The 12,296-nt window shown below is 38.2% G+C and overlaps 1 protein-coding gene across 1 annotated transcript; it reads right to left on the bottom strand.

Annotated features, from left to right (window-relative positions):
- Positions 1 to 381: 381 nt before the first annotated feature.
- LOC132583398 (olfactory receptor 2A25-like) lies at positions 382 to 1,344 on the bottom strand. Its single transcript, XM_060255047.1, has one exon. It carries the CDS (start codon positions 1,342 to 1,344, stop codon positions 382 to 384), a length of 963 nt encoding a protein of 320 aa, XP_060111030.1.
- Positions 1,345 to 12,296: the final 10,952 nt, after the last annotated feature.

Here is a 12,296-nt window from a genome sequence, read left to right as displayed (position 1 = left end):
GCATTGCTCAGGATGAATGGATCCATAAAATCTAGGACAGAAATGGAATTACTTGTCTTAAATGTGAAGCAGAGAGCTCATGGCCCTCCTTTCCTCGCTTGTCATAGAAATAATTATGCAACCCAAGTTGATCTACAGTTGGATCCAGCCAAGCTTTGCACTGTATCTCATCCAACTCTCTTTACTACAGACCCCATCTAACTTGTCACTTGTCCATACAAGTTCAAGGATTCCCAGCATATCCTTTTTGGGGTAGTCAAAGAAGGCTATAATCATATTTTCATTAGCAGAACAACCAGTTTGATGAAAGCCATGCTTTCTTTTCCCCACTATTTTTCAATATTGATCACTTTCAGAACATTAAAGCTGCTATAAACATATTCATATAAGCCCTGAAAAACAATTCCTTCTGATTTGTCCTACCCATTCTTTCCGAAGGGCATTTTGTACATCCCTGTTCCTCAAGCTGTAGATGACTGGATTAAGCATAGTTGCTATGATACCATAAAAAACAGACAAGACCATTTTCTGAGAAGTAGAGTTGGGGAGAATATATGTAATGATTGCAGTGCCATAAAATATGTTGACCACAATGAGGTGAGAAGAACAGGTGGAGAAGGCTTTGAGACGTCTCTCCTTTGTTTTGATTCTGAGGATGGATGTCATGATGTAGACATATGAGACCAGTGTACACAGAAAGGAACCAATTATCACACTTCCACCCACCATAAAGATGGCAATATGGTTGACTTGAGTGCTAGAGCAAGAAAGCTGCAAAAGATGTGGGATGTCACAGAAAAAGTGATGGATTACATTGTTCTGACAGAAGGACAAAAGGGACATCAGGCCAGAGTGCACACCTGAATTAGCCAAGCCCAGAAACCAAGCAGTGGCTGCTAAAGAGGCACAAACTTTGTGGCTCATAAGCACACTGTAATGTAGTGGATGACAAATGGCAGCATATCGGTCATAGGCCATGACACCCAGCAGGAGACATTCAATGCCACCAAAAGAGATGAAGAAATACATCTGGGAGAAGCAGCCAGAAAGAGAGATAGTTTTGTCCTGAGACAAGTAATTCATCAGCATCTTGGGAACAGTGGAAGTTGTATATCCGATGTCTACCACAGAGAGATTGCCTAGGAAGAAATACATGGGGATATGAAGTTTGCTGTCCAAGCTGATGGCAAGAAGGATAAGAATATTCCCAAATAGGGCCACCAAGTAGATGAGCAGGAAGAGACCAAAGAGAATGAGCTGGGCTTCAGGGTTGCTGGAGAGTCCCAGGAGTATAAATTCAGTGACAGCTGTGTCATTCTGCAATATTTGGAGTGGATGATCCATCTGTGAAGGAATATCAACATTTTGCAATTTTTCGTTGGAAACCATCTCTTGAACATGCATTATAAAGTGACAATACCCTGCTCAAATGTTTTTCTCCTGTTGATTTAAATATGTCATAGAGAGCTCTAAGAGTCATCATTTCTGGATGATAAAATGAAGCTTTGCTACAACTGTACTGTCATCTTTTGATTTTTCTTGAATTCTGCTACAGAGTTTACCACGTAGTAGCAGGTGATAATTCTTAACATAATCACTGCAACATAGGTGGCCCCTGCTAGACACTGAAAAAGAAGTCCAAGTTCCCAATTGTTTCTGACTCTGGGGTGACATCACTTTCACAAGGTTTTCACGGCAAACTTTTTAAGGGGTGGTTTTGCCATTGCCTTCCCCAGACATCTACACTTTCCCCCCAGCAACCTGGGTACTCATTTTACCAACCTTGGAAGGATGGAAGGCTGTGTCCCAGCTTCTGCCAGGATCAAAATCAGGTTCTGAGCAGAGCTTGGGCAGCAGTACTGCAGCTTTACCATTCTGCGCCACAGGGCTCCTGTCTATTTATACACATACTTAAAAACTTCAAACACAAAAGTTTATCTTGCACTGATGACCAAGTTAACACTTTTTACTGGATAATAGTTTCTGTGCATTTTTTCACTTTCTTAACATTGGTGTTAATCAATTAAAAATGGAAGAAAGTAATTTCAGTGCCCTTCTTTCTGAACAGCATTTCAGGACACATTTCATCAAAGAAGAAAGGTCTGATTTCTCAGGCCTCTTATTTCTTCTTGCTTTCAACCCTACTATTTATAGGTACTTTTCTTGCTGAGTTACTAACAGTTCAATTAATGTCTATTCAGAAGCAAGTCACATTATGTTCAATAGTGTTCCCAGATAAGTATGCTTCATATATTAGTTCAGTGCCTAGCACTGATATTCTAAGGAAGGGCTGGGATCAAAATTGTCCATCATACACTACACCTGTGTTCACCCAACCTTCTGCCTCCCATTCATTCATTCTGATCAAATCCTTACTAAGCACTAGATGTAATCATATATAAAGGACTGGATTACTTTAAGATGTGTGAACTAGCTTTAAACTCATACATTTCCATCAAGACCTGTCCTCCTCACCCAATATGGGGTGAAAGACTTATCTTGTGGCTTCGAATCCCAGCTTCTCAAAATAAATAGAGGAGCCGAAAAATGTTAACTGGTTATTTGTGACCAGTGAGATTATGGGCTATATATCAGTGACATGAGGTGATTGTTCCAATAACAGAAAGAAGAATCATAGCATGAAGAGATGCCTTCTGTGATTAATATGCCTACTGTTTTCCTTAATTTTGTGAAACGTTGTTCCAACTTGATTGTTTAATTGGGCTGATAAGGAAAGTCCAAAGAGTCAGTGACCCTCTTCATTCATAAGTAATACATGGGTACAGTGCATCTGTACACATTATTCCTCCAAGGAGCTCAGAGCAGGATTCCTGGGTCTTCCCCTCTGTTTTATTCTCACAACAGCATTTGAGGTCAGTTAGGCTGAGACAGAACAACTCGCCAAAAATCAATGAATGAGTTTCACTGCTGAGTGGACTTTGAACCAGAGTCCCCCAGGTCATGCTCCACCCTGGCTCTAGGAAGTATTTATGTTCTTCTGTCTGGTGTTTTGAACGCCATGGTTGTGTTCTCCCACTCTAACACTGCTCTGAGAAGCCAGCTGCAAGACTGTAATATTATTATAGCATTCCATCTCAAATTTATATATTCCAGATAATTTCACTTCTATATTTCCTGCCTTTCAAATTTTATGCATCACACTGGCTCTGCCTTGGTCTTTGGAAATCAACAGAACTTCCAGAGAATACACTGTTTGTATCATCCAATAGTTTGTCTCTTCCAAAAAAAAAAATATCAAAATGATGTCACTAGAACTCCTCCATCTAAATTAGCCATAATTAAGGGAACAATCATATGCAGGTCAACAGGGCAGTCCCATTTTATTCAGTTGGGCTTGCTCCAAAAACGTATCAGAAGTGTGAGATGAGCATTAACCTCTAGAACAGGGGTGGCCAAATTTGCTTAACATAAGAGCCACATAGAATAAATGTCAGATGTTTGAGAGCCACAGGACAGGAAGGAAGGAAAGAAGGCAAATAGATTTCCCAGGCTACTAACTGGCTTGGTTTGGAGAAGTTATATAAAGAGAGAAGTGTGTTCTCCAAACTGGCCAATGGGGCAGTGAGGACTTTGAGAGCCAGACAATATGTGTTAAAGAGCCACATGTGGTTCCTAAGCCACAGTTTGGCCACCCCTGCTCTAGAATTTATCCAACCCTCTCTTGAATGAGAGGTGGCTCTTTATTCCCTAAAACTGTCCTGCTCAGAGTATCTCAGATGCATTTGTTCCTTTTTACTAAAATAAATAATATTCTCATTTCTAATTAAAATCTCTGGTATATTGATATTATTGTAATAACTGTATTTTTACTTGGGTGGATCCAAAGATGATACCTTACAAATTGGGGGAGGGGATTTTCTCATAAACAAAATCCTTTCTCCAAACAAAAGATCTGCCGCAAGCACGTCCATTTATGTAGTATCTTGTAGAAATCATTTTTGCACCCTATAATACGTAGCAAGGAAAGCTTTTAGTTTTGAACAGGAATTTGCGCAAGCAAACTGTGCTAAGTTGGTTTATGTTTCCACTCATGCATTACTTGGATCCAAGCTATAGTTTGTGGTAGAAAATTTTTATATACTTACTATTTTCCTTTTCCTGGTGAGTTTCCATTCAAAGGCCAAAGGTACAGTTCTGTAATTGCTCACTTGGAATCACTGAAATGAATGTCATCTTCTCCTCAGGTTGGTGTACTATGGATTTCTCAGATATACAGATGCATCCTCCTAAGTCATGTCCATAGCAAAATATCTTCTGCAATGGCTGTGCTATAGGGATGCTTGTTCTAAGGTATATGACCCAGGTTAAATCTTGCCAAACATGTGATAGATCCTGCATCTCTTATGTATAATTGTAGTTAGTATATTCATTTCTCTTAGAAAACCATTCCAATTAAGGAGATAAGAGAATTTCTTTAAAGGAATCATGCTCTGTTGGGAGGTCCCACTTGAGACCCATGAATCACATCTCTCTCCTAAAGCAAGCAAATACATTTAATCTTGCCGTTTTCAAAGGCACTGTGGTGAAGTGGCTAGGGTGGTGGCCTTGTGACCTGGATTCAAGCCTCACATCTACCAGGGACTCATCCAGTGTCTTTGCACAAAATTCCATCCCTTGACCTCAGTCCTATGTTTCAACTATGGAAAGAACAATGAGCCGTGTCATTAAAGGACACATAGCACAAGTGCCTTAAAAGTTAGTTTGCACAATGATCAAGTTTGAAAGGCTGACATTATTAGGAGTCAGATGGGAACAGGGATATTAAGGAAAGGATATTAATACACTCGAATGGGAGCTCCCGGTAGAATGCTAAAGGGAATTAAGTATTCCTTCTTCTGGTGATAAAAATAACAAAGCCTTGAAGACTTTAAAATAAGTCGGTGATAGTTGTGAAGTGGGAGTCTGGAAGTTGGCCATAGGCTAAAGTTAAAACTAATTGGTGCTGAGAGAAACGGCAATGGCGACCTCGGACTCAGAAGTTGAAAGTGAAGATAAGGTAATGAAACCAAAAGACTTTCAATTAGAAGTTAAGAGGGCTGTGGAAGCTGCCAAGAATAGCATTATTAAGGCAGTATCAAAGATTGTGGATGAAAAAATAACTAATTTAGCTGAGGCCGTTGAAGCCATGGCAGAGACTGTGAATAGTGCATGGGAAATGGCGCAGCTAAATGAGAAGAAAATTAACTTGTTGCAAAAACAGTCCAGACAGTTGGAAAAGCAAAATAAATACCTTAAAGATAAACTGATGGACTTGGAAAATCGGGCCAGAAGGTCAAATTTGCGGTTGAAAAATATTCCAGAAACGGAGGACATGGATAATGTGATTAAATGGATGGCTGAAATACTCCCAGACTTAGGAATTTCAAGGGAAGATTTGGATCGTATTCATCGAGTTGGGAAGCAGACAGCTGAGTGGAGGTGGCCGAGAGATGTGATAATGTGTTTTGGAAAATATACATTAAAGGAGCAGGTGCTTAAAGGCATGAAGGCCTTGGATAGGCAAGATAAGTTACTGTATAATGATAAAAAAGTGTTGGCTTTTGAAGATTTATCACAGGAAACAATCAACAGGAAGAAAAAGTTAAGAGTGTTTACCAAGGTGCTGCAGGATAAAGGAATGAAATACAGTTGGAGAATGGCACCCTTTGCTCTGAAAATGGTGCATGAAGGAGTAGAGCTGTTTGCAGAAGATCAGAAGCAGATGGAGGAGCTATTTAAACGTGTGGGACTGCAGCTGCCTAAGGATTACAAGCATTCCCCTGACTGGGACTCAGAAGGGGAAAATAGTTTGGAAGAGCAAATGGGGAACACTCAGAAACAGAAGAAGAAGAAAAAGGAGGAAAAAAAGACTTGGGACTTCAGGGAAAGGACTAAGACTAAGAAATGATTGAGGGAAGATGGATTAAGGAAGAAGGAAAGAAGATAGAAGGACCGGAATAGCTCAACATGAACAGTTTTTTTGGGTTTTTTTTTTAATTGCTGCTGTTGCTCTTTTTGAGTTTACAGTGTGGGAGAGATGTCTTTTTTCTCCCCCCCCCCCAATATGGATGTTAGTGGTAGCTGGATGTCTGATGTGTTTAGTGGTAGGATTAGGAAGAAGATGTGTAGATGGTGGCTGATTGGGATGATGTTGGTATGTTTGGATGGTGTGATTGGGGTATGGATGGATAATTGGGACCTAAGGGGTGAATGGGTGGAGTATGAATGGAGTAAGAAGGTGAGTGAATGCATATTGGGTAGAATTCTTTATACAAGAAATATGCCACGAGCATTGGCATATTGCATTTTTCTTGGATGGGTAGAATTGGTAATGGAGGGTAGGTGGAGGGTAGATAAGCAACATCAGGTGGGGTTGGTTAAGGGTGATTGGGGTTTAGAATTCCAGGCTGGTAGAGAACAGAAGAGATATGGGGAAGAGCTATGGTTAGGTATAATATGATAAAAAATGTTAATGTTATATGTACAACTCTTAATGTTAGAGGGCTAGGAAATCCAGTGAAACGGGCAAGAGTTGGGAGATATATTCAAGAGTTAAAAGCAGATGTGCTGTTCTTGCAGGAGGTATATAATGGGGGGGAAAGAGAGATGAATTTCCCTGGATTTGGGAAAGGTAAGAAATTTATTGCTCCAGGCTCCTCAAAGAGCAGAGGGGTGGGAATAGTATTTAATTCTAAAATAGATTTTGTTGCAGATAAAGTAATGAGAGATAAGGATGGAAGGTTTATTTTTGTACAGGGTCATTTGGAGGGAGAGCCGGTGGCTTTAGCTTCTTTGTATCTCCCTAATGTGCATCAGTTGAATGTATTGTATAGATTTTTGCAGAAGTTTGAAAAATTTTCACCCTATACTAAAATAATAGGGGGGGATTTTAATATTAACTTGCAGGGGAAAGGTAATGTTAAAAAAAGGAAGGCGGAGAAATTTAAAAGAATGTGCGGGAAATTTGGTCTGCTAGAATCATGGATGGAAATGTTTCCTAATGATGATGTATATTCTTTTTACTCTGCCGTGCATGGAACTTACTCAAGATTAGATGGAATCTTAGTCTCTCAAGAAATGAGGAATTGGGTAAAAGATATGGAGATCGGGATGATTAAGATTACTGATCATGCCCCTGTTTCAGCCTTTTTGCAAATAGGTCATTGTAATAGATCGTATAATTGGAAGTTTAATCCATGGTTAGTGGCAGATGAAGAAAGTAAGTGTAACATTAAAAATGCAATGAAAAGATATTTTGAAGAGAATAGGAAATCAGATACTTCATTAACAATAGTATGGGAAGCAATGAAAGCCACTATTAGAGGTGTGTGTATACAGAATTTGGTGAGATTGAAGAAGGGTAAAGATAGGAAAATTAAAGAAGTAGAAGAAGAAGTTAGAGTATTGGAGGAGAAATTTAGGAAATCTAAGAAGAAGGAGGATAAAGAACAAGTAATTAGGAAAAGGGAAGAGTTGAATGTATTGGATGTTAATAGGACTACGTTAAAATTATGGTATAACAGACAGAAGTATTATGAGTTTGAAGGGAAAGGAGGAAGAATTTTAGCAAATAAAATTAAGAATTTTCAGGTTAGGAAAAATATTAAGGCAATCAGGAACGATATAGGGTTTTTGGAAACTGAACCTAAAATGATACTGGAGAATTTTATAGAATTCTATAACAAATTGTATGCAAACAAAGGGATTAAAAAGGAAGATATAGAAAAATTCTGTGAGGGGTTGGAATTTTTAGAATTAAGTGAAGATAGTAGGAAAGAATTAGATAAGGATATAACGGAAGAAGAAGTTAAGATGGCTATAGATTCTATGAATATGCAATCTGCACCCGGACTGGATGGTTTTAATGCGGTATTTTATAAGCATTTTAAGGATATATTGGTGCCTCATGTGACTGAATTGTTTCAAGGAATTTTGGATGGATCTCCTACACCGCCTACATGGTTGGAGTCGAGATTGGTGTTAATTCCGAAACCTGGGAAAGATCAGACTTTAAGGGATTCATATAGGCCAATTTCAATCACCAATATGGATTATCGAATATTTGCAAAGGTTATGGCAATGAGACTCAAAAAATGTATTGCACAATTGATAGGGAAAGAGCAATTTGGGTTTATGCCTCAAAAATATTTAGTAGAGGCAGTTAGGAAGGTGATGGGTATGGTTTATTTAGCTAAAAATAAGGATTTGCCGCTTACGCTTTTGGCGTTGGATATTTATAAGGCCTTTGATTCTGTGGATTGGACATACATGAAGACTATATTTCAAAAGTATAGGTTTGGGGAGAAATTTCAAAATATGATTGAGGCAATATATTCTAAATCTAAGGCGTTGATAGGAGTTGGTGGTTCAGTAGAGGGATATGTTCAGGTATTGAGTGGTACGAAGCAGGGATGCCCTTTATCCCCTATGTTATTTATTTTAGCATTGGAACCGTTAGTGAATAAATTAAAAAAGGATAAAAGAATTATAGGCTTTGAAGTTCCAGGGAAAGGGAAAATAGATGGGAATCTCTTAACAATGTATGCAGATGACATGATGGTGACAATTAAGGATGTGGAGCCCGCAGTGGCACCTTTAAAAAAGATACTACAGGAATTTGAGGAAGTGTCAGGGTTAAAAGTGAATTTTTCAAAATCTTCAATGATGTGTGTTAATGTAAAACCGGGGTTACAATTAGCAGCTTCAAAAATTTTGGGTATTCCCATAGCAAATAAAATGGTGAAATATTTAGGGGTTAATATTCCTAGGAATATTAAAAAAATATTTGAGTATAATTATAAAAAAATCTGGAGTGGAATTCAAGTTAAAATGAGAGACTGGAGGAAGAGGAAGGAGTCAATTAGTACAAGGAATGCCATGGTTAAAATGTTTCTAGTTCCTAGGTTGACTTATTTATTTTATGTATTGCCTTGGCATATACCAGAATACGTACTGAAGAGATGGCAAGGAGATATAGATAGATTTGTTTTTGCATCAAAGAAACCAAGGACAGCCAATAGGTATAGATATTATGGTATTAAAGATGGGGGATGGGGGATTCCCAATATAATTTACTATTATGATGCATATCAATTAAGGCACTTAATGATTTGGTTGGAGGGAGAGTTAGGAGAAGAGCTGAACGGGATAGAAAAGGAAAATTTAGAGGTAGTAGGAGGAAAGGAAAGTTTATTTGATAGAACGAAAAGGAGGAAGAAGATAGGTGATAAATTATCAACCTTTATAGGGCCCAGTAGGGTATGGGAGAAGTGGAAGATAGAACTTGCTCCGGAGATATCATCTATTATTAAAATGTGGTACTATGATAAATTTGCTCCATTAAGGGGATCACTGTCAAAGGAAGTAGGAGATAAACTGAAGAGGATTACGATTCAAGAATTGAAAGAGGTTTGGGGTACTGATGGGGTGAAGAAAGAGGAGTTTAATATTTTGAATAATATTAATTGGTTGTTAAAAAGTCAAATCTCCTCATTGCTGAAGGAGGAAGAACTTAAAAATATTGGTAAAAGAATTAATACTCCCTTTGAAAAATTGGTGAAAGAGTATAGAGAAGATAAGTCAAAAATAGTTTCAAAATTGTATAAGATTTTATTAGGTACAGGGAAATCCCCGAGAGAATTTTTGAAGGAACATTGGGAAACAGATATTGGAGATAAAATTTTAGATGAAGATTGGGAGAGGATGTTTAGATTACCTCCCTTTGTTACAACATCTAGGTTAGTGCAGGAGCAGGGATTGAAGATGATACAGAAATGGTATTATACACCCATTAAGATGTATTATATTTCTAAATCAGGGAGTAAAAATTGTTGGAGGAAATGTGGAGAAATTGGAACTTTCAGTCACATGTGGTGGGATTGTCCCTTAGTGAAAAAATTCTGGATGCAGGTTGGCATAGAGATGACAAAGATTATGGGATGGAAAATAAGTATATCCAAAGCAATGGCAATTATTAATTTGGATGGTGTGGGATTAAGATCAAAAGAGGATAGTAAATGGATTAATTTGATGTTAGTAGCAGCAAGACAAGTGATAGCAAGGAATTGGAAAGAAGCTGAGGAATTGACAATTAATCACTGGAGGGATAGAATGAATAGTATAATTATTTTGGAGTATTTAACGATGAAGATACGAAGAATGAATGGATTAAAGGTTAGGGAACAGGAGGAGGGATGGTTTAGGAAGATGGTGAGATATTTGGAAAAGTTTAAACAATTTAAGACGATTGGTTGGTTAATAAGAAAATGAATGGATAAGATGTTTAAATAGAGTGACGGAGTTGTATTTGGACGGAATGTTAATAGTTATAAATTTATGGATTATTATAATGTATCTATGGCCTGGGACTCTCACAGAGGTGGATTGGTGGTGGAATACATAACAATAAAAATTTTTATTAAAAAAAAAAAAAAAAAAAATAATACACTCGAATGCCCTCTGGTGGTCATGGCACAGTTTCCTTCAAGGATCTTGAAATGAAATGTTTTGGAATACAAAACATTAGGAGTTATTCCCACCATTGAAATTTAGATTTTAGTTAGAAAAATCCATAGTTTGTTTTTTTGAAAATAATCAAGTTGATGTGAAAGATGCCTCTTTTTCTTTGGTATTTCCCTGTAGCATTAGAGATCAATTCTTCCCCCTACATGAGATTGCAAATTCTGGTTTAGGGAATTCTGGGAGATCCGGTGTGACGTCTAACTAGGAGTTTGGGAAGGAGGAAGCTCTGATGCTGTAGATTCTGCTCTCTGAATCTGCCATTTTCTCCAAGGAACTGATCTGGACATCAATTATAATTCTGTTTCTGCACAATCCTTAGCCCCTACTATGGGAAAATCCTAGCCTCAGGAGTGGGGAAATCTGCTTTTGGACTATGCTCTAGTGAGCTCACTAGAGCATAATCCAAATGCACTTTTCCCCACTCATGCCAACGTCTGTCCTAAAATAAAGACACAAAACACAGATATTAGTGAGTTAAACTAGAGTTTTATTGATTGAGTGGCTGATTAGCAAAATAAACAATTCATTTTTTAAAGAACAGGCTGTAACTCAATAGCCAACAGGATATCTATGTTTGAGCATCTGCACTCTGGCTTCAGATTTAGTTAGGGCTTCAGTTGCCTTTGGTTATCATAGCTTGTGCATTTCCAGTGCTAAAAGGTGTCATGCTTTATCCTCTTCCCCCAACATTCCAATCAAGGAGGTAAGAGTTTGGTCACCAAGGGCATTTCCCCCACTTTGCCCAGAATTCTAGCTGTCATCCTTCCTGTTTCATCGATATCAGCTCCTGAGTGAACTATGTCCATGAGAAAAGGGTGCTTAGGGATGATTCTAGAAAATGGCCAGGGCCTGGACATAATCATATACAACTGAGAAAATCCCCAAGTGCCAACAGGAGCCCATCAGGAGTCTGAGACCAACAATCTCAATATGTTCAGAAGAGGAAGAAATAACTCTGAACTCTATGAGGTAATGAGCTGCCTGTGACAAGGGAGTAAGCTTTAACTCCCCCATCTCCAGATCACCTTCCTTATCCATAGAATAGTGTCCGCTCTGCTAAATGTGTGTGGCCAGGCCCACGGTCATCATGGAGGCCATGAAATTCTGAGCCACTCCAGACAATCTGGTCTCAGCATGGATGTTAATCTCACCCAAAACCACCACTCTTTTTTTTTTTAAAAGACCAAATTTTTATTAACAGATTTTCAATTCACAAAAAAAGAACACTGTAATCTATCGCCTCAAAGAATACAGCCTTAGTGAGGATATAATTAGCAAATTTTAAAAACCCAAGAAAAAATAAGTAATTCATTCATAAAGTAGTGAAACAAGGAGCACTCACATAATCATACTGAAGAGCATCCAGTGTCAATATATTCTATTGACTGATTCTACTGTAGGAATGACCAAAGAACTGTTCCAGTATTGTATTAAGAAATTTAATTAATCACACTCAACTATTGAGAGCTCACACTTCTTTGTATTCAGCCCAGAGGAGAGAAAGTGAGCCCAGAACATATTAGAAATAGAGCATGTATCGATAAAGAACTGTTTTTGGGGGAGAATATAATGTTTGGTGATATAGTCCACTATTTGGAACCAGAACACAGTAAATTTTTCTTGAGTACATTCTGTCAGAGCATCAGTACTGTAAACTGAGATTTTACTTATTGGAAGCAGGGCTTTTTTTGAGCAGGAATGCACAGAAACCTAGTTCCGGATGGCTTGGTGTCAAGGGGTGTGGCCTAGTATGTAAATGAGTTCTTGATGGGCTT

This window comes from Heteronotia binoei, chromosome 15 (assembly GCF_032191835.1).
Source record: "Heteronotia binoei isolate CCM8104 ecotype False Entrance Well chromosome 15, APGP_CSIRO_Hbin_v1, whole genome shotgun sequence".
Classification (NCBI taxonomy): domain Eukaryota; kingdom Metazoa; phylum Chordata; class Lepidosauria; order Squamata; family Gekkonidae; genus Heteronotia; species Heteronotia binoei.
The sequence above is the reverse complement of the archived record's forward strand: the minus strand, read 5'-3'. Positions and strand labels throughout refer to the sequence as shown.

Bases quoted from the DNA above. Each gene is read 5' to 3' on its own strand.
- LOC132583398 (XM_060255047.1), bottom strand. From the start codon at position 1,344: ATGGATCATCCACTCCAAATATTGCAGAATGACACAGCTGTCACTGAA.